Source organism: Rhinoderma darwinii, chromosome 9, assembly GCF_050947455.1.
Source record: "Rhinoderma darwinii isolate aRhiDar2 chromosome 9, aRhiDar2.hap1, whole genome shotgun sequence".
NCBI lineage: Eukaryota > Metazoa > Chordata > Amphibia > Anura > Rhinodermatidae > Rhinoderma > Rhinoderma darwinii.
The window spans coordinates 45,008,101-45,030,802 of NC_134695.1; the positions used below are offsets into that span (position 1 = coordinate 45,008,101).

General features: G+C 41.4%; 1 protein-coding gene across 1 annotated transcript in view; it reads right to left on the reverse strand.

The window, feature by feature from the left end:
* IRF7 (interferon regulatory factor 7) overlaps positions 1-20,022 on the reverse strand; it is a 43,223-nt gene extending 23,201 nt beyond the window's left edge. Inside the window, exons 1-10 of the mRNA XM_075837587.1 lie at positions 19,955-20,022; positions 13,961-14,026; positions 10,904-11,057; positions 8,739-8,985; positions 7,045-7,142; positions 5,011-5,062; positions 3,512-3,703; positions 3,033-3,215; positions 727-879; positions 229-444 (exon numbers count right to left, since the gene is read on the reverse strand). Coding sequence (XP_075693702.1) covers positions 229-444; positions 727-879; positions 3,033-3,215; positions 3,512-3,703; positions 5,011-5,062; positions 7,045-7,142; positions 8,739-8,985; positions 10,904-11,057; positions 13,961-13,977 — 1,312 coding nt within the window. The 5' untranslated portion in view covers positions 13,978-14,026; positions 19,955-20,022. The remainder of the gene's footprint in view (positions 1-228; positions 445-726; positions 880-3,032; positions 3,216-3,511; positions 3,704-5,010; positions 5,063-7,044; positions 7,143-8,738; positions 8,986-10,903; positions 11,058-13,960; positions 14,027-19,954) is intronic.
* Between the last annotated feature and the right edge of the window lie 2,680 nt (positions 20,023-22,702).

A 22,702-nucleotide genomic window follows, 5' to 3' on the forward strand; every position in this document is an offset into this window, starting at 1 on the left:
TACTATGACATTAAAGAGTCTTTTTGATCAGTACAAAAAAGTCCTATTTTTCTAAATTTCGTAAAAGCCGGAAAAAATTGTGCCAATTTACTCAATGGGAAAAATGAATCAGGCATATTAAAATCCAACATGTCTGATCCTCGTTTTCCTGTGATCTTGGATGTCAGGGAACAATTCTGAAATAAACTAAAGATACTGTGTAAAATGACAATGAATGATTTTTCTTACTTTGTTGATCCTGTAAGGTAGCTCGGGATTCTTGTGCACAAGCCTGACCAGATCCATTAACAAGGGGTAAATTGTGACCCACAGGTGATGATCTTGCACAGTCTTCACTGGTGGTGTGATAGGAATAATTTGGAGAAGAGTTGATACCTTGGTCTACTCTTGGCTCAGCCTGTGGACATCCATTGTTGACAGACTTGTATGCTATCTCATGTCCACCTGTTGAAGAGGAAAATATTTAAAATCAAACACAAATATGTGGTTTAAAAGAATATGTCACCAGATTGACCTTTTAAAATGATGGTTAAATGCCGTAATAGCGGTTAACCGCCTGAGTGCTAATTTACTCTATGAATGACCCCTCAAGCACCTGAAGGAGGGATGGTGGGGCGTAAGAGAGCATGTGCTTTATGTAAAACAGCATGTCCCATTCAGATTATTGGCTAAGAGGGAACATGAGAATGGCTCCTAACTTTCAATATAAAAAAAAGGTTTACTTACTTTGCTGATTCAATAAGTTATCCTGGGTTCTTTGCACAAAAGACTGTCCAGGTCCATTTGCAAGGGGTGGATCCTGTCTCATTGGAGATGGGTTGATAAGTTGGTCCAAACCTGACACATCTTGCTGGAAGCCATAAATGATGTCATGTGCACCTGTAAATATGTTTTTTAAAACTTATCATATGTAGACGTAACGGTTTTAATAGACAGCAAGGGCACCATTTCTGGTGTAAAAAAGAAAACACATGGACCCCTTTCCGTGTCTCTCGATCAATAAACATTGACCTGATATTTGTGCCTGATTGAACAAGAAGGCCAATTATTGGGCTATGTAGGAGGGAGAGACAATGGTTGACAACCCACTGCACTGTCAATAGTACAATCTTATAGAAAAACATTTTCCATGTCTGTGATTTTTTATTATTCTCTTGCAGTGCTTAAAGCATGTAACAATAGATTTGATGGAAAGGTGCAAGTTCAGACAACATTGTCTCTGACGGGAAGGGAGCTTACTGCAGCAGAAACCTCCCCCACTGCTCTTGATCGCAATGGAGGCCAAGTGCCTTCCCCCTTTAGGAAAGTCTCAACTCTATAACTTATTTTAAGACCTGGCAGAAAGCAGTTTAAACGGAAAAGTGTTTATTTTTGCATTTTGTCCACACCTTTCAAGTTTTATCGCGTCTTTAATGCAATGCGATTATTTTTTTCTTAACCTTACATTAGTAATTTCCATTTACGCAATTGTCAAAATTGACATGTTTGGGTACTCAGTCCTCTTAAGGTTCTATTCACATGACAGGGTCCGAGTGTCGGCCGATAAAAACGTCCGTTTTTGACTATGTTTCAGTTTCGTGTTGCAGTTTTTAACGGCCGATTTTGACCCGTTTTGCATCCATTTTTTTCCCTGTCCATTTTAAAATCGGATGAATTTCATTTGTACATTTTTTGCCACACACTTCTCTAGATAATGCCACACACTTCCCTCTGTAGATACTGCCACAGTGCCCCTGTAGGTAGTGCCACACAGCCCCCTATATGTAATGCCATACAGCCTCCCATAAGTAATGCCACACAGTCCCCTGTTGGTAGTTCTACACAGCCCCCTCATAGATGGCACCCCCCTTACCTGTCTGTAGATAGTGCCACCGTTCCAGGAGAAGTCCCTGACTTCAATGTCCATATATGGACACAGTGAAGTCAGGGACTTCTCCTGGAGCGGAGACACCGGCCACAGGGTCGGGGATTCCGCTTCCGAACTGCCTGACGTCACTGTGTTAATATATGGACACTGTGAAGTCAGGGACTCTACTGGAGCGGAAACACCGGCCATAGGGTCGGGGATTCCGCTTCAGATGTGCCTGATGTCACTATGTCAGTGAAGTCAGGGACTTCTCCTGGAGAGGAAACACCGGCCACAGGGTCGGGGATTCCGCTTCAGGAGAAGTCCCTGACTTCACTGTGTCCATATATGAACACAGTGACGTCAGGCACTTCTGAAGCGGAATCCCCAATTCCCAGCAACAGCGTTGCCGAAGCTGTGGCCGGTGATTGGGGATTCCGCTCCTACAGGGAGCAAAAAAATACCCTCTTCCTCCTCACATGCACTTTGCACGGTGAGGAGAAGGAGAGAGAGCAAGCGATGGAAGACACGGTCATCACTCGGGACATATTCCAGTGATGGCCGTATATTACCAGGCACCATAGACTTCTATGGGAGCCAGGCGGCCGGGAGAACAGCCGAAAATAGGGCATTTCCCATTTTTTGACGGCCGGGTTTCCCGGGCCGTCAAAAAAAAAACGGTCGTGTGAATAGCCCCTTTAGGGGTCTATTGTTCCTACTGCGGCCGTGTCATGATTTTTTTTTATTTTGTAATAATATTGCTTTTTATATGATGTAAACAACAATTTTTTTTATTTATGTTGTCACTTTTTTATGTATTCATACTTTTAGTTCTCTATGGGGCTGCCATCCTTTTTTTCATCTCTGTATCTGTCGATTAACGACACATACTAAAAAAATGAAAAAACATTAAAACAATGTGTAATCAGTTATATACTCATTGTTCAACTGAGAAAAAAAAAAATTCTAGCAACACATTCCCTTTAAAGTAGTTACTCCACTGTATTTGCTTTTTATACTGTGGAAACACACTGTATCTGCGTCCTTTCCCTCCACAAGTGACCCAGGTATATTCCAAATCTACCAACACCTTGTTGAGTGCAACATTTTTATTGTCCTCTTTTACCTACTGTATTAATTTCTAAGTATATCTACGAAGAGACAACATTTTATGGTTAATACTCACTTTTTTGTTGGTACCCGTTTTGTTGAATGGCTCGGGGTTCATGCAATACTGGAACCAGACCATTGGGAATTGGTTGTGGGTGCAGGTATGGTGGGAGTGCAGACATCTGTTGGAAGACTTGGTTCACAGACACATTTTGTGGGTACCGATTCTGATAAATGTCACACATTTGATATTGTGTACCTGTGAAAAATTTTCATCATAGTGTAAGCTACAGTACCATATCAGTACAGTACCATATCGTTCCAGCTTTATAGTGGTTTCTATATTCAGGAATGCATTAATAGTTTTTAATGATTGGTGTCATGTTTCTGGAACTATTTTTGAGAAAAACATTGATGTAAATGGACAATTAAAAAGTTATGCCAAATAAACATTCATGCAATAATCTTCTTGCATTATGTGAGAAAAAAAGGTTTTATCTATGGCTTTGGGCATGACAAATACAATTCCCTTAGTATCACTCTAGAGGTACTTACAATGCTCATGAAACACTGGAATATGGATGGAAGGCTCTTCATGAAGGGCACGCTCATGGCCATTAACAACACATGATTCCATCAGTTGTGAATTTGCCCATTGCTCATGTGTGGACTGTCTGAAAACCTGATCCACATGTTGGTCACCTTGTAGATATTCGTCCTGCGAGAGGTTTAATACCTGCTGAATGCCTGTATGAATAAGAAAACACAGAAATTGGATTCACCACTAGTTTTGATGAATCTATCTCAATAGTCTTACATGTATTTCATGTATGTTTTTCCCATTAATGTTAACTGAGAAAAACTCCTTACCTATTGCATGCTGTTTTCTTTGAATTTGCCATACAATAGCAGCAGCAGTTTAAGGAAAGGCATAATCTTGTTTTTTTTAATACTAAAAATATATACTATAATCATGTTCTTTCTTGCTAATCTGCTTTTTATTTTAGAAAATGACTTATATGGGAGACTGTTGTGGGCATGCTCTGTGAGATTTTCAGAGTTAATTTCCTAACTATAGATTTCCTTTAACAATCAATAATATATTCATAGTGCGTGTGTGTGTGTGTGTGTGTGTGTGTATGTATTCACCATCAGCTGTTTTCAATGATATTCATGCAAAAGAGCTTCCATCTGTCTATTTAAAGCCTAACTAACCTTTCAGGAGAATTTAAATATTTCCATCCATTGTATTACTTGCTTCCTGCATTTTTTTTTTTACTAGTTATTCTCTCTGTAGGCTCCATCTCTAATTCTCAGTTTTCCCTGAGCTAGTGGTGGAGCCTAACTGCTATCATGTGAGCCATTCACAGCACACACACAAGAGAACATCCCTTTCCCCAATTTCTTTGTAGCACACTGTCAGGAGGAGCAGCAACATGCAGGATATTACACAACAGTAATGAGCAGTGTAGCTGTGAATTCAGCACTGGGGTGACATGTAACAGTTACTAGGATGCTGCTGCAGCATCTCTGTGTGTCTCTCTGCCTTTCTCTTACTCTGCTTCTTCTCCTTCCACTCCCTCCCCTCTCCATAGACCACTATTGGCAGCTTTAACCTGATTACTTAGTGAGCTGATACTCCGTCCGGTTTTGAGAAGGATTAAGCAGCAAATTCAGAGTGAGTGAACAGTTAGGAGAAGGAAAGGAGCATGATAAGTGGAGAAATAGTCTTTTTTCTTTAATAAGATATATTACAAAGTTTCTTATATTCCCTTGTACTATTAATTTATGCAAAGTTTATTGAAAAGTTAGTGACTATGTGAAAAGATAGCCCTGCTACCCTAGGCTGTGCAGCATACCTAAAAACAGCCCATTTTTTAGTCTAGTGACCAGTGTAGTGAATTTTTTTTAAATCATTTTTCTGTTTAGCTGGCAACATCGGAAATGGGAAAAAAAAAACCTTTATTTCCTGATTTCTGGTACATTTCATTTTTCTGACCCTTCAGAATTTTAATAGAAAAACAATTACTAAATCAATGAGATTTCGGACTTACTGTTTTCTGCTGAATCCAGTAAAACATTTCTCATTAGCTCTTCAATGAGTTCCTAAAATATAGGACAGTAAACGTGTTTGAGAATCTGTATAACAATAGCACACAACTGTAATATGTAAATAATTACCTAATAAATGCAACTGATAATCAAATAAGAGATAAATGCACATTGCACATCAAACGCAGGTGACTTGAACTCATTGGGATCTGTATACACGTGATTGTCCCCTAGTGGCAGCTGCAAGTAGCAAGAATTTTATCGCAAAGGGAAAGCAATTCAGTGTTGAACCCTGCCTAACCACAGGCCCAGGCCCGTAGCAGTGGTGTGGACTGTCCTATATGGTAGCTATGCTATTGAGTGTAGATAAACATTTAGGAGCACACAGTATATAGATCATGTGATTTGTCTACCAATACAAAATAAACAATTACCGAAGTAAAGGTAACTGCTTGGTGACAACCGACTTTTAGATATCACAATGTATTGAAATTGTCAATAGTACACAATGGTTGAGGTCTCAGCAGTCCCTCATTGCTAGACTAATGTAATTTTCTAAACATTAAGCAAGATTTACACTGAATTATAAATTAAGAACATTCTCCAATGAAGGGTTGCACAAATGGAGGTCCTCTGCGTTACGAAGAATAAAGGGCCTATGGTGGAAATACTTTGATAGAAGGGATGATAAAGTGTTAATAGGAATATGCATCACTTTATCAACATATCAGGCTTCTAAACAGTGAATATATAGATAATAAGACAAACGACACTTGTATATACAGGAAGTATATGTTTACACAGAGTCGAGTCCCATTATTATGACCAGCAGCTAATATAATAATATCCAGAGTAACCGCCATGTGCAGCACGGACAGCAGCTAGACGGCCTGGGAGTGGCTCAATAAGGTTCTGGTAGGTTGTCTCCGGTATCTGGAGCCACGCTGACTGAAGTGCATCCCACATGGAGGGTGCGTGGGGGAGGATCCATAGAGCGAACAAGACGATCGAGGTGGTCCCACAGATGCTCAATTGGGTTAAAGTCTGGAGAATTAGGGGGCCAGTACTTGGAAGTCTTAGTCGTACGCTTCCAACCACTGTCGAATATTTCTATCCATGTAACATGTCACATTGTCTCGCTAGAAGATTCCATCTGCCACAGAGAAGACAAACAGCATGTACAGTATGGCTGGACGTGATATGCAACGATGGATTCATACCCAAATCGGTTCAGAGTGCCTTCCACAAGGATGAGTGTGCCCAGAGAATGCCATTAAAAAATTCCCCAGACCATAACGCTGCCGCCACTAGCTTGTGTTCTTCCGCAATGGTTGCAGGGTGTTTGTTCTCTGATGTTTCTCGCCTGACACGCCAACGTACATCCGTTCGATGAAGCAGAAACCATGACTCATCCGAGAAGGCAACCCTTTGCCAATCATCGGTGGTCCAATTCCGATACTGCCGTGCAATTTGAACCCTTTTTTCCGTTGCCCTTTTGTTAGCATAGGAGCAGTGACCATCTGTCTGCTTCAGAGCCCCATACGTAGTAGGGTTTGCTGAACTGTTGTTTTAGACAGCCGCCTTTTGTAGCCCCCTGGTTGATTTTCACGGTGAGCTGCTCCACTGTAGCTTGTCGTTCAGCCCTCGCGCAACTTCTTTGCCGATGTTCACCCCACATCTATGGCACGTGGTGCTCCGCAGTTTCCACGTCGGTTATTCCCAATGGTGCCATTTGTGCACTTATGATACACTTTCACCACAGCAGCAGTACAGCACAGCAGCTAGCGTACGGGTCACAAACTGCGTTGTTTGAGAAATACCTTTTACCCATGGCAACAACGAGTGATATCGCACCCCTTATATACCCACCAAGCCAGCCCACGACACATCACTTCCTTCATGGACTACGCGCTGCCGACGTGAAAAGTAGGAGGTGGTCATAATAATGTGACTCGACTGGGTATATCTCTTTGGTATTATTATTATTTTTTACTTTATGGCTTTTAGATACAACTTTACACCCTGTGGTAACACACCGATTCTTCAGGCCTGGTAAATGGGGCAACCCGTACACAATCAGGACTTATGCGTAGTGTGTAGTCTTCATCGTTTAGCTCATTCAGAAGATTTTGTTCTGCCAGATAAAAGAAAGACAAGCATATGAATTAAGAAGTGCGATCTCACTTTTCAGCAGGTAGCAAAACCTGAAGCCAGTACTGAGCCATGAACCAAGTTTTCCCACACTGTGTCTGTAAATGCAGCAATCTCCAACCTTTGGCTCTCCAGCTGTCCTGAAACACTACAACTCCTAACATGCCCTGGTTGAGTGCAATAATGTCATTTTAATTGTGTTGTATACTTTACTGTTATCACTGCACACAGGCCGAATCAGCAATACAGATTAATCTTTTTTTTTTGCGCGCAATAACCCTCAAAATAGATTAACCTTCTGCTACTGAGTTATATTATCTTTTTAGTTCCTGAGCGCACTGGAAGATCCTCTATTGGGCTATACCGGTCCTGGCTACCCAACCCCATGCGGATAACTATAGTCTTATCAGCTGATATGGGGCCATAGCCCGAGTGTACCCACCCAGGTACAAGAACACCATTTCTTCTTGAGCTGAAAATCAAGGTGCAGATATTTAGCATATTTTGTTGGTTCTCCTTTGTACAAAAGATCTGCTATATGACACTACTATAAACCATTGGTTGCTGCTCAAGTACAACTAGTAACTTTGCTGTTTGCATAACTACAATTCTGACCATGGGACCATTTGAATTCAAGTTACTCTCTTATCCATCCTCCGAATTTATGAGCTGGGGGAAAAAACGCACCAGAATTTCTCTAATTCTGATTAACTCCAAAAATAATCTTTTTGGTTGTCTTATGTTGGACACATTTTCCCTCTATCTGAAGTTAAGAATGTAGTGGAAGCAAACCAGCAATCACATGGTCAAAATGTGACCAGTACCTGGAGCACTGTTAACTGCTTGCACAACCCTGCCGACTACCACCGCCTAACACATTTCCATCAGGCTAAGCACAACCCAGAGTAAAAGACGTTTGTAACTTTTATGAAACTTTATTAATTGGTAACTAAACTTTTAAAAAACTTTTCACATGACATAGAGACATGTCAGAAGTTTTGATCGGTGGGGGTCCGAGCACTAAGACCCCCACCGATCGCTAAAGAAAAAGCGGCAGAAGCACTCGGGTGGCTTCTGATTGGCTTTCAGAGCGAGTGGTGTACGGACTTATAGACTTTCCATTGAACCTGTACAACGCTCCGAGGAAGCCGAGAAAAGCTGTTCAGAAATCCGAGCGCTTCTGCCGCTTTGTTTTAGCGATCGGTGGGAGTCTCAATGCTTGTACCCCGTCGATCAAAACTACAAATATGTCACTATGACATGTCAAAAGTTTTTTAAAAGTTTAATTACACTTTAAATATATACATCAGATATGTAACTTGAAATCCCTGGATCACAGTGCAAAATCTGAATTATGGCCCCCAACAATCATGAGCCATTTATAATACTAATGTCATCTTATGTGGCAGAGGGAACATTGGAGCCTTGAGGCATCAGGACCCAGATGCAACTTCTATCTCTGCACCCCCATTAGCTACACCTCTGATAAATTGTTATATGTCATATATTACATATAACAAAAAAGAATAGCTATTTGAAGGATATTGTTCTGTAAATGCTAGCAATGTAAGCCTCATACCTTCTGGATTACTGGGGTTCTCATGGAAGGTGGCAACATTTGGATTTGATGCAGGCAGGTCGTGATGAACACCATTGAAGCTATATATCTTATGAGGATCCCGTTGGTCGCTTGAATAATCTTTAAATTCAGAGAACATTTTTCTATCACAGTAAGGCACCTGATTTAGGGCACAGCGGAAGTTTGTTTTCCAAGTAGGGGGGTCCTCACATTGTGGATTATACTTTTCACTGCAAATAGCCCAAGCCTGGAAAAAACCCAAAAATCAAACAAAAAATAAAAAAGAATGCATGCGACTGGAAAAAAAGTGCTTGATGTGAATGGAAAATGAAGGAATACCTACTATCTATACATTCAAACTTTCCAAGTAACATTCCTATTACATTGTTTATATGGGAAGACGTATATTACATCTCAACATATACTTGCCAGCACCCCATTTGATCTTGGAAAATGCTTGTGTCTACTCTTGTATAGTCAACAAACAATATATTCTGGTGCTCCAAGTCTTTGTACTTGTTTTAATAGAAGAGGTAAAAAAAAGAAAGTTACACAGTAAACTTTAAAGGCTATATACACTTCTTCAACCATTTTTTTTTATTGTCCCAATAAAAAGAAGGTTTTCAAATCGTCTTGTTTAAAAAATATCATATCATTTTGTGTCTACAGCTCCTGGAGATCTGTGTGTTTCCAAAGTAACAGACTACAAACACACCCTGTGTAGTCTGATCCGGCAGTCATTCTTCCTTCCATCTGTTATCTGCTTTTTGCTAATTTGAAATGAGACAATGTAATAAGTTTCATAAATGTCAGCAACAAATATGCCGCATGGTAAATTCATCCTTAGGGTATGTTTACACGTGGCATATATGCTGCGGAAATTTACAGCGTTTACAGTACCTGCAAAGTGGATGAGATTTTATCAAATCTCATCCACATGCTAGCGGAAAAATTCTGCACAGAATACATGCACAAATTGGCCTGCGATGCGGATTATAAAGTCTCGATTTTTTAAAGCCTGTGCATTTCTTGCAAAATGTCCCCATTGAGTTCAATGGTGTAGTAAAATTCTGCAACAAGTGCTGATTGTTGCGGAATTTGCTGCGATCACACTGCATATTCACAGCAAACACCGCAGGCCTATACTCACCTCTCCTGGCGCACCCATTGCAACGCGTCGCTGCTCTTCTGACTGCTCTCTATACAGTCTCCTGTGGTGACCTTTCATTAAAGTGACTCCAGCAGCGGTCACAAGTGATGAGGCGTTATCACAGGAGACTGACTGTATAGAGAGCAGCCGGGGCAGCGGGGATGCATTGCTATGGCATCACTAGGAGGGGTGACTATCTATAGGCCTTATTTTTTTTTTTTTTTTTGCAACAGTAAATCCGACCAAATATGTGCAACAAAGGAAAGTACCAGTAAGGGTATGTTCACACGTAGTCAACAAAAACGTCTGAAAATCCAGAGCTGTTTTCAAGGGAAAACAGACCCTGCTTTTCAGACGTTTTTTTACCAACTCGCATTTTTCGCTGCGTTTTCACGCCGTTTTCGCGGCGTTATTTATGTCCGTTTTTGGAGCTGTTTTCATTGGAGTCTATGAGAAAACAGCTCCAAAAACGTCCAAAGAAGTGTCCTGCACTTCTTTGGACGAGGCTGTATTTTTACGCGTCGTCGTTTGACAGCTGTCAAACGACGACGCGTAAATAACAGGTCGTCTGCACAGTACGTCGGCAAACCCATTCAAATGAATGGGCAGATGTTTGCCGACGTATTGTAGCCGTATTTTCAGACGTAAAACGAGGCATAATACGCCTCGTATACGTCTGAAATTTGGCCGTGTGAACATACCCTTAGTGTGAATAATCGGCCAGATTTCCCTGCGAGTTCTGTGTCGGATACGCGGCGGAAAAGTCTTACCCGTGTGAACAAAAAACAATGGCGAAATATCAGTTTTTTTTGCATTTCTTTAAAAAAAAAAAAAAAAAATAATAATAATTTTATAAAAGAAATACAGAATTGCAGTCTTCTTATAGAATAGTTGAATGAAAAATACAGGCAAAATCTGGTCAGTGTAAATCTATTATATACTATTATGTACTATTATATACTAATATAACACTTCCGAAAATTACATCCACAAAGTGCTGAACGTTTTCACTTGCCTTGAATATCCCATAATCCTTCTCATCTGCATTTTTCATATTCAGGTGCTTCCATGGCAAGCGGAATAATGTTCGGCTTTCATCCAACCAGCGAACACCATCAAATATGTTGCTGTTGATCTGTCGAAGTAGCCAAGGACCAAAGCGTTCTCTGCTTGGTTTGTGACATCAAAGTATAAAAAAGATAATTTAATATAATGTAGCTACAATGTACAGTGTGACACATCTAATCTCTATAGTTGTAGAGCGGGTATTATCCGACAAACTGCTCAATGAAGACATTACACTTTACACATTAGACACCAATTTTTTATATATTTTTTTCTATTTAAAATCGGTCTCCGCACCAACTACATTTACTACCTATTTACAGGATTGGTGATAAATGTATGATCACTGGGGACCCTACTGAAAAACAAAGAACCCAGGTCTACTTTTCCCTTCTAGCTCGCATGAGACAGATGTGAGTAGGATTTAGAATGGCACAGTGGTCCATCGTGTGGGCTGTTGCTCTATTTAAAGGCCATGTCAATGTTTGAAAGTGTTTTTGTTTTTTTAATAAAAATGTGTATTAGTGTGTGTTAATAAACTTTGTAAATACATTTTATTCACAATTATTTTTACTTTTTAAGATACAGCTGCTCTGTATTCTCCAAACAGAGCAGCTGTGTCTAGCGCTATTCACTGAAATCCGTCAGTCCCATGGACCTAACGGGTTCAAACATTTACAGAGTGCTGCTCTCTTTTTCTGTCAGTCCTAGAGTTTGAAGAGTGGTCCCTTAATTTTTGTGATCGATGGGGGTCCCAGAGGTCAGACCTTTACTGCTCACGATTTTATGGCTTATCCTAGGCATATAGCATAGCATTAAAATATGTGAATTTCCCTTTGAACTATCAATTTCATTAAAAAACACAAAACACACATACAGTACTATGCCGCCAGCATGCAGTGGGGATCAGTTATTTTACTAACTATTGCCAAAATGTCCGGTTTCGACCTAGGCAGGTTTGGAACACTAAACCCCAGCTGAATATCTACATGCTGGTGGTTTAGTTGCTACAAACCTACTGACAGGTTCCCTTTAAAATATATATCTGGAAGGGAAGGTTGGCACCAGAAGGAGCAAACTAAAGACGGATTCATAAGTTCAGCTTTTATTGAACTGAATGAGCTTGTAGAAATCTGTCTTCAGGTTGCTTCCCCTTGTCCTACAGAAATGTAACCATGCAAATGATTGCAAGTACCACTTGGGCCGTCCTTTTCCCCACAAATGCTCCTGTTCTCACCATTTTAGCCTGCTCAACTCCAAGCCTGGCTCAGGATTGATGTCAGCACGCTTTAGCATGCTATGGCTACGTCACTCTCAACGTCACTGAAGGCCCGCATGCGCCAGATAGCATGTGAGCGATGCATGCACAGTATTCTACCTGATCTACCGTAACATCGTACTGGTGACATCACGGTGCATGCGCATTAGTGATTTGACATGTTACAGCAGATCAGGTAGCATACTGTGCATGCACCAGATAGAATGCGAGCAGGGCATGCGCGAGACTTCAGTGAGGATGAGAGTGAGGTGGGTATAGCGTGCCGACATCAATCCTGACAAGGGGCGGATTTGAGCGGGTTAAAATGGGGAGTACAGGAGTACTTGCGAGGACACGGACTGCCCGTGACCACACTTGTAGAGTCCTTTGCATAAAGTCGTTCATCTGGACAAAAAAATAAATACAAAGCAATCAAATTGTATGTGGGCACATACTTTTATAAGACCTACCGAACGCTGGGGCCAGTTTGGCAGGCAAATAGAAGCTGACAGGTTCAATTTTAGGCCAAATGCACAAGATGCGTATTACGTGCGGATTCGCCACGCGTATATTACTGCGGCAAATCCGGGCCATAATACAGTACCAGAAAAGTAAATGGGATTTCAAGTAATCTCATCTACACGTTGTGGAATTTTTTCGCATGTAAATTGACCTGTGGAACGTATTTTAAAATCCGCTGCATGTCAATTTATCTTGCGTTTCCACTTGCGAATTCTATCTGACAAATTTATCAAAAAAACGCACCAAAATCTGCAGCATAAAACCGCATCTATTTCCACATCAAAATGTAAAAACCGCACCTAAAAACGCATCATAAATGCACTATTAGGCTGGATTCACACGACCATGTTACGTCCGTAATGGACGGAACGTATTTCGGCCAAAAGTCCCGGACCGAACTCAGTGCAGGGAGCCGGGCTCCTAGCATCATAGTGATGTACGACGCTAGGAGTCCCTGCCTCGCTGCAGGACAACTGTCCCGTACTGTAATCATGTTTTCATGTTTTCATGTTTTAAAGGACAGCACACGGACATATACAACATTAAATCTGAATAAAGGCCTTTTTACACCGGCTGACACTCGTTGATCGGCGCTCGTTTGCTCCAGGGAGATGTCCTGCCGACAACGATAATCTTTTACTTTTTTAAAACGATACAACCAGATGATCGAGCGATTGCTCGATCATCTGCTGATCGTTCCCCTGTTTACACAGCGCAATTATCGTCAACGGGCGTCATATTAACGCTTGTCTGCCCGATATTCGTCGAGTGTAAAACCCCCTTTAGGCCTTAGGTGCGGATTTTACCTGTGGAATTACCTGCGTTTACCTTCGGTTTTGATGCAGATTTTCTGCACCAAATTCCCAACGTTTGCATGTAGCAGATATGTGCAGGCACACAAAGCTATCTCTGAATCAATGAACCAGAGCTGAGACCCTATAGCCATACAGTACTAAATAAATCAGTGTGCACTGGGACATTCATTCATGGTATAGACAATGTAATGATAGTGACGTGTTACATTATACACTATTCACTTGTCTTATAAAAATAATGCAAACATAAAGTGAATCTTTTTCCAATACCAATCAGATTGTCATATTTCTAGCAATGATTACAAAATAAATGCAGGCATGTGGCGGCCTAATAATCGGAAACACATCCACACTTTGTTTTCATACATTATGCCGGATATGTTTATAGGGTAATTAAAACTTCAGACATTACCTTTCCCTCCGAGGCATTCTCTTCTTTATATAATATCCGATTAAAGGCTCACAATGCAAACTGTATCTAAAATTGGATAATATTAAGGTTAAAATTTACATATGAAACAATGTAACATTTAAACCAACAATAAGTAACTCCAAGTAGTCATATCTTTAGCAATAGATAAGTAACAAGTTTGTAACGATAAAGTTCTGCTGTTAGATGTGCATGACACACCTATACTCTAGGTGGTGCTGAAGTGCCCTAAATATGACTAATCCTTATTTCCGCTACCATTACTCATTCCTTTTTTAACTTATAACCAGACGATTATTTATTTTTCTTTACTAAATAACAAATAATTGTCACAGATTTTTTATTTTTGTTTTTCTCGTGCTTCCACATATACTCAGGCGCTCTCATTAGTAAACAGCTACAATCCTATGACATGGCCCAAGATGAGAGAAGCGTAGCACAGGCGCAAATAAAACTGGCAGAAGCAAAACACACAAATACACAGAAACTTACATATACTTAATCATACACATATATTCCCACATGTCAAAATACACATATACAAACATATGTACATCCTTATTTCCACACGTGTATACCCATTTATGCGCACATGGGGGCATATACATATACCAATGCACGCTGATCCACACAAGCATGCTCCCACCTAAAGACATGTATGCACACACACACGCACACACGCACACACGCACACACACACATTCCCAAAGTTGCAGGAAAAGGGGGTCGTCTGTGGCGTCAGCTCCTTGGCCCCAGTGAAAATTCTGTAACACGGCCCCCCCCACCACCTACCGTGTGCCATTTATAATACTGGTATCTTCTTATGTGGCAGAGGAGCCTTTGGGAACCTCAGGCACCAGGGCCTGGGTGCAAATGTTCCCCTGCACCCCCTAGCAATGCCCTTGGAGGTCTCATAGGTAAATTGTGCGGTCTGCGTAGATTATTTCCCCGTGTGGGCTCTATCTTGAGGTATATCTGGCACCATAAACAAAATTTTTAACAACTTTGCTGTAGGAGGCAACTCATGAATTATTCCGTTTTATAGGGAAATTCTCTTTAATACAGCACTGACGTATTGTGGGGCATTAAAGAGACATTATTCTTCTCCACAAGTTTGCCCCAGGTGGAGTTTACAATCTAAAAACTTTGAGGCCAACAAGTAGAACCTTCCATCAGGGCGACTTACTTTACAGATATTATGGTAAGTGGACAATATTCCGAAATAAATGAATGAATGTCATTCAAACAATCAGCAAGAAATGGGAAAAAGAGAATTAGGGCATGCCCCCACGTGGCGGATTTCCTCCGCAACTGTCCGCATCAATGCCGCACCTAATCCGGGTTGCGGATTGCGGCTGCGGATCTGCCCAAAATGTGCAGTAAATTGATGCGGACTAGCTGCTGCGGACTGCGGTAAAAGTGCTTCCCTTCTCTCTATCAGTGCAGGATAGAGAGAAGGGACAGCACTTTCCCTAGTGAAAATAAACGAATTTCATACTTACCGGCCGTTGTCTTGGTGACGCGTCCCTCTTTCGGCATCCAGCCCGACCTCCCTGGATGACGCGGCAGTCCATGTGACCGCTGCAGCCTGTGATTGGCTGCAGCCGTCACTTAGACTGAAACGTCATCCTGGGAAGCCGGACTGGAGACAGAAGCAGGGAGTTCTCGGTAAGTATGAACTTCTATTTTTTTACAGGTTGCTGTATATTGGGATCGGTAGTCACTGTCCAGGGTGCAGAAACAGTTACTGCCGATCGCTTAACTCTTTCAGCACCCTGGACAGTGACTATTTACTGACGTCGCCTAGCAACGCTTCCGTAATTACGGGAGCCCCATTGACTTCCTCAGTCTGGCTGTAGACCTAGAAATACATAGGTCCAGCCAGAATGAAGAAATGTCATGTTAAAAAAGCAAAACGCATCCGCAGCACACATAACATGTGCATGACAGCTGCGGACTTCATTGCGGAACTTAGAATCTCCATTGAAGTCAATGGATAAATTCCGCCATGAGTCCGCAAACAGTCCGCCACTGCTCCGCAACAGACAGAGCATGCTGCGGACACCAAATTCCGCTCCACAGCCTATGCTCCGCAGCGGAATTTTACGCATCGTCTAAACGAACACTTCTAAATAGAAGTGGAAGTCAATGCAGAAACGGCTCCGCTGCGGATTAACGCTGCGGAGTGTCCGCAGCGGAATTCAAGTGAAATTCCGCCACGTGTGAACCCAGCCTTATAATAAATATGGACATCTAGAAATCTGTATCTCAGGTGTAAAATGACACTCTCAAACCATCAAATACTGGCAACAGATCAGGTTAAATGTAAAGGTACCCCCAATGATGTTTCCATTTTTATATATTTGGTGGAAATCCTCGTTACTGCTTGGTTTAGCTCCAGGTGTATGTGAGCCCTTGGAGGACAGAGTCACCGTTTGCCCCCATCCAGCCCACAGCTTGTCAAGTATAGAGTATTTTTACCTAGATTGCCATCTTTAGTAGACAGTAAACAGTTCAGTAATAAATTAAAAAATTCTCCTATACTCATAAAAGGTATTTATAGTAAATGCTCACACCAAGCTGTTATACTGGTACGTTTGGAACAATAACCTCAATAGGAACACTCCCTTACTTCTAGGAAGACGAAATGTACTCTCATTACTTAGAGACTGATTCAAATCATTGTATGGCATTATCCTGCTGAGTATATCAAATCAAATGAAACACAGAGAGAAAGTAGTTTATATATATATATATATATATATATATATATATATATATATATATATATATATATATATACTCTAACTTCTCTGATCAAGAATTAACATAGAATTATCAGATATAATTAGCTTTAATACGTCATAGAAGGGGCTCCCCCACTCAAAACAGTCTCAGTTAGCCAGAACCAAAAGTCCCCCCAGATAGCACCTTTCGCTCTGGCAGACCCAGCCCGTGCAAATATTAGATTGACAATATTAGTGGACACCTTATAATGCTATATGGGCAACCGCAGCCTTCTCCAGTGATAACAGCTGATCAGTGGGGTTTATAATGCCGGACCTATGGGGAGCAGTTGATCAACTGGCCAGCAGCAATTTAAAATGGGGTTGTGGTGATGAGAGCACCACCGTACACAATATAAACTTATTATAGGACCACCGCGGTGAAAAAATCACAACAAAGTTTCCACTTACAGCCTATATATCTATTTAAAAAAAAAAAAAATAGGTCACGGAAACCTCTTAAAGAATAATTCTCTCTGAATTGCTCTCTAATCTACAAGCTATGTACAGTGTGTCATAGATTGTCTGACGTGTGTCCCTGGATAATTGTTCAGAGAAGTAAAGTGAGAACGTGTATGCAAATCTCCATGTTTGACCCCCAAGATCAGTGTTCTGGGACTAGTGTAGATCCAGTTATACAGCGTTCGACGCAAATCTTACAAATGTCACCGGCAAACACAACTGGGAGAATGGCCGTTCCTATTGCCTAGACCACTGCAAGACACCAGAAGCCTCTCCTGCAAAACTTCTATTATTTATAACATTTGACGGGGCACCAAATGTGGAGTTACTTGAGTTACACTTTAAAGGCTTTTTCATTTATAAGATTTGCCATCAAATCCTGATCAAGGGTTATTCCCAATCTTTAAAGAGGCTGCAGGGCTAAGTAGAGTCACTGCTGTGCACAATGCCCGTCAGGAGCAGCACTGTGTCATAAAAAAAAGGGGTCAATGGCCGATTCAGTCTTGGGTTTGGACTAGGTACCGGTAGTTGGACTCTAGGCATTTAAGGCAAATCCTATAAATATTCCACCAACATCTCCAGTGGTAGATGAAAGTCAATGTTTGACCCATCAAAAAATCTTTCCTTCAATTGACCCATAGACATGCACTCTACAGACAACGCTCACTTGGGTTCAAGTATGCAAAATACTACAAAGCTCCAGCTTGGCTTATTTTGGGAAAACATTAGTCATTAGCCAAAAACTATGAATAGCAAAATAAATGACTATAAGCACATTACAGTCACCTACGCACTAATATTTTTTGTGACCTTAGGGACAATTCTCGAGCCAGACTCGAGAATTTCACAATTGGTATGTCTGCAAGAATTCACAGAGTTTCACTTACTTTACTTTCTAATACTAATAATAGTACCAGTGTGTAATGATAATCATGCCTCATGTACGCAGGGGCAGGGGAAGCTCTCTGGTGCCCAAGGCAGGGGTTTTCAGACTGCCCCATACCCATCGTAATCCATGTTCAGCATGATAGCTGTCAGTTATACAATCATTCAGTCTACAACCTGAATCCCTTGTATGCATTTTTTGGCATTAAAATTTGCTGTAAAATAAATCTTTAATGCAAAGGGTGAAATGTGCCGCAAAATCTGCATGTAATATATGCAGATTTTGCTGCACATTCACTGCAGATTTACCATTTTTTTACGCCACGTTTATAAGCGGCCTCATGTTAAATATTTCTTTACTATTATAATAGTTAATCAAAATAAGTTTTTTTTGTTTTTTTTGCAATACATATTTTTTTTATGTAGGGAAAATTGACAAATATTGTGGAAAAAAACTTAATTGTACTCTAATGCAGTTGGTGTAACCAAATGTAGCATAGAAAATTATCCTCTAATTGTTTTTTGTGGCTTTGTAAATCCCCGTCACCGCAGTACTTAGCACAGTGACGTCTATACGAGTGTGGCTGTGCCTGGTATTGCAGCTTAATTAGCTGAAATACCAGCTAATTCACTGGAATAGGCTGAGCTGCAGTACCAGGGACAGCCACAAACATTTGGACGTCACTATGGAAGGTATTGCATTGAAAGTGCTGCTGCTCCTCCTCTGTTCTGTTGATCGGTGGATGTTTCGGGGGTGAAACCCCCACTAATCATACAATGATAAGTCACCAATGTTACATCCTGGAAAACCCCTTAAAGCAAATCAGCCATCAGACTGTCAATGTTAATTTACAGATTGTAGGCTCATAGGATAGGCCATTACTACTAAACTTAAATTGAATGTCCACTTACAAAACAAAAAATGCTGTATTTGGGGACCCCTCACTGGCAAACAACTGGCCATCAGGAAATAAATGATAGAGATTAGGATGTATACACATAACTTGTGTGGCTGTCCTATCCCATCTTTTAAAGGAGCCTGCACTCTGGCCCGTCACTCACCTGGGAATAGAACTAGTCCCTTAAAAGGATGCGGAGTACATGGGAGAAATGCTCTCTTTAGTGGAAAAAATACATGTGCTTTTGATGTGGGAATGGTGCTTTTCTTTTTAGAAATAAAAAAAATATCCCAAAATTGCCCCACACAAAATAATAATAAAAAATAAAAAACAATGGAAAACTTTGTCATTCATCACTAAGCAGTGGTGGTGATGGGAAATGTCCTAAAAAGTAATCATGTATATAAACAAGCTTGAGATATCTTTAATGTTTTACTGACATTAAAAAATGTTTGGGGGTAAAAACCTAAACTTTATAAAACATGTCAGCCATTGTGACCATTCTGCAGTCTTTTTAAGTACACAAAAATGTCAAAAATACAATGAGAGTGACTAGCTGTTCTTATGCAATACATTCCTCTACATCATGGGTCTTACTATGCATTAGTGGCATGGGTACAGACATTTTCTGAGACGACAAAAATGTTTACAGCACTATTTTATACATGAGATCCCACCTTCCCCCTATATGTGCAGCTAAAGCCTGATAACAGCTTATAATAACCTTGCAGCAAATTTCACCCCATAGGAGTCTCACAGCAAACTAGGGAAATTTGAATAACCACTTGCAATAACCTCCTGACCACTGTTCTCTGGAAATGATAGAGTTAAAAATTCTACACCCACATTTCCACACACTGAGCTGGGTGCAGCATGCAGCTATATGAGGTATAATGATTACCATATAATAAGTAGTACCATATCATATGCAGCTATTGCTTTACCTGAAAGCTTGCAGCTAGATAGTGTTTCTTCTGTAAACTCAGAACTACACTGGCATGTGACTAATATACTCGAGCTGGCCCAGCCCAGGGTGAGACAGCGTGGTGGGGGCGACCAATAAGATGGCATTACGTTACGAGGGAGGACTCGGTACAGGAAACAACACAATGACATGGGACATGGGTGCTGTGAGAGTCTGGTGAGGCGGGGACATACCAAAGGCTGGATAGCTTCAGAAGGAATGACAGATATATAGGACAAGAGGACATAAGATGTGTAAATATTCCACAATCTCACCCTACACATTACAACTTCAGCATAGTAGTTTCTTATAATTTACATATGAAGAGCTAAGGAAACAATACAGTGTAACACGTAATGACTAGTGGAATGCCAGGGCAAGTATTTATAGGGAATTCCGCACTGGTAACATGAAAAGAACCCGGTTTATAACAGATTCCTTAAATTTGCACTAGATTTATTCTATACGGACTGCCTTAGGCCTTATTCACACGAGTGTATTTCACGTCCGTGTTACGCGCGTTAAAAAAACGGACTTCACAGGGACCTATGCAATTCAATGGGGCCATTCAGTCAGGCCCCATGCACACGACCGTGCCCGTAATCACGACCAGCGATTGCGGGCACGGCCGTCGCCGGCTGCCACCCGCATTTTTGTGCCGTGCTCCCATACAAAGTATGGGAAAGGAAAAGGTGAGGTGTTCAATGAAAGTGAATGGGTCCATTTTTGCGGACCGCAATTGCGGTCTGCAAAAACTGAGGTTTTTTACGGTTGTGTGCATGGGGCCTCATTCAGTGTTTTTTTACGCAGCGTATGTCCGCTGCGTGAAACTCACTGCATGTCTTATACTTGTGCGTTTTTTGCGCATCACGCACCCATTGAAGTCAATGTGATTCACGCAACAGTTGCTAAAGAACTGATGAGAAAACTAAAATCATCTCCTTCAGTTGTTTTTGCTGACGTAAAAAAAACGTGTGAGATATGGATGACATACGCGCGTAAAAAACGCAGACGTGCACCGTACACGGATGCCACACGGAACTGCAACGCAGGAAGAACGCTGTGTTTTTTACACGCGCAAAACGGACACGTTCGTGTGAATAAGGCCTTAGGGTAAGGCCACATGGAGCGACCCTGACACAGTCACAGCGCGGCCAACAACCACGCCGGCACCATGTAGGAGCGGCTGACAAATACCTCGTTAAGAGGTATTCCGGTGACATGAGCACTGCTGCTCCATTCATAATCTATCGGAGCGCCGGAGATAGCCGAGTGAAGTGTTTGGCTTTTTCCGGCGCTGCCATAGAGAATGAATAGGGGGTAAGTTGTTGTAATTTTCAAAATCGTGCACCCATAAAGGGTGTATTAATTCATGGCCACACGATTTTGCAGATAACGAGACGGTTTACCCACGTTAACATGCGGCCACTAATGCCCTGTTCACACAAAGTTTTTTGCCACGGTAAAAAGAAGCGACATGTCCTATCTTTATTTTTTTTTTATCATTCTTTATTTATTTTTATTTTTCCATCAGATTTTTTTTTTTACATCAAAACAGAAAATATACGCATCCATCATACATATATAGCAATGGGAAACAAAAAGAGAACAACATAAAGATAAAATAAAGGTATTATGCATATAACACTTCCAAACACAATGCACCACAGTCTTCTGTTCCAGCAGAAGAGAAAATAATATGATAGACAAAATACATGGATATTAAGAATACATAGCAATACACCATAAGCAATACTGATAGTGCATCCAGTGGGCACCACGACAATCGGCATCAGAACCACTACACCTCATAATGAACTGATTTCTACACTTCGCATCGGAGAGAGGATAAAATAACTAGACAGAACCAGAGAACCCATGAAAACTCACACACCAGCTACCAGGTCAGACCAAGCCGATCCCCCCCTATCCTACACACCCCATGGGACCTATGCATAAAGTAAATAATCCCTGCCAGACCAACCCCACCGACCCTGGGTTCATGTGATGGGCCTGTGTTGCCTCTTCCATTCTCTGCAGATGCAGTATCTCCTGGAACCATTCAGTAAGGCCTCATGCACACGACCGTATCCGTGTGCACGGCCGTGATTTTCGGGTCGGCCGGCTGCGGACTGTCAGCGGACTGTCAGCCGCAGGCCGCCCGCACATGCACATGGCCGCGGCCATTGTTTTCAATGAGCCCGGACCACAGAACCGGGCCGTAATAAGACAAGCCCGTTCTTTCTGCGGTCCGGTCTCCCGGGCCGTGCACGGACCGCAAAAACTACGGTCGTGTGCACGGCCCCATAGAAAAGAATGGGGCCGCAATTCTCCCGTGGATTTTCGGGGGAATTGCGGCCGCAAAAACACGGTCGTGTGCATGAGGCCTAATGGTTGCAAAAAGGAAGGTTGCCTGCAAGCAGCCAAGCCCAATTTCCCAACTACCAATTGACAATAAGAATGAAAAATAATAAATATAATAACCTTTATTAGGCTACGTATAGCCAGACAGACCACATAGATTTGAAGTTAAAATTGTCACTACCTAAAACACCGGACTTAGTTATCAGTTACCTGTATAATTACAGGCAGAAATAGTGGTTGACTTAGGAATAGTGTGCAGTTCCCTAGCCAGTTCCCTAGCCCGTTGTATTGTTAGATTAGCTAGTCAAGAATAGTGAGTCTGGTCTGCGGTAGGTATTAAAATCCTAACAGCGGTCTGCAGGGG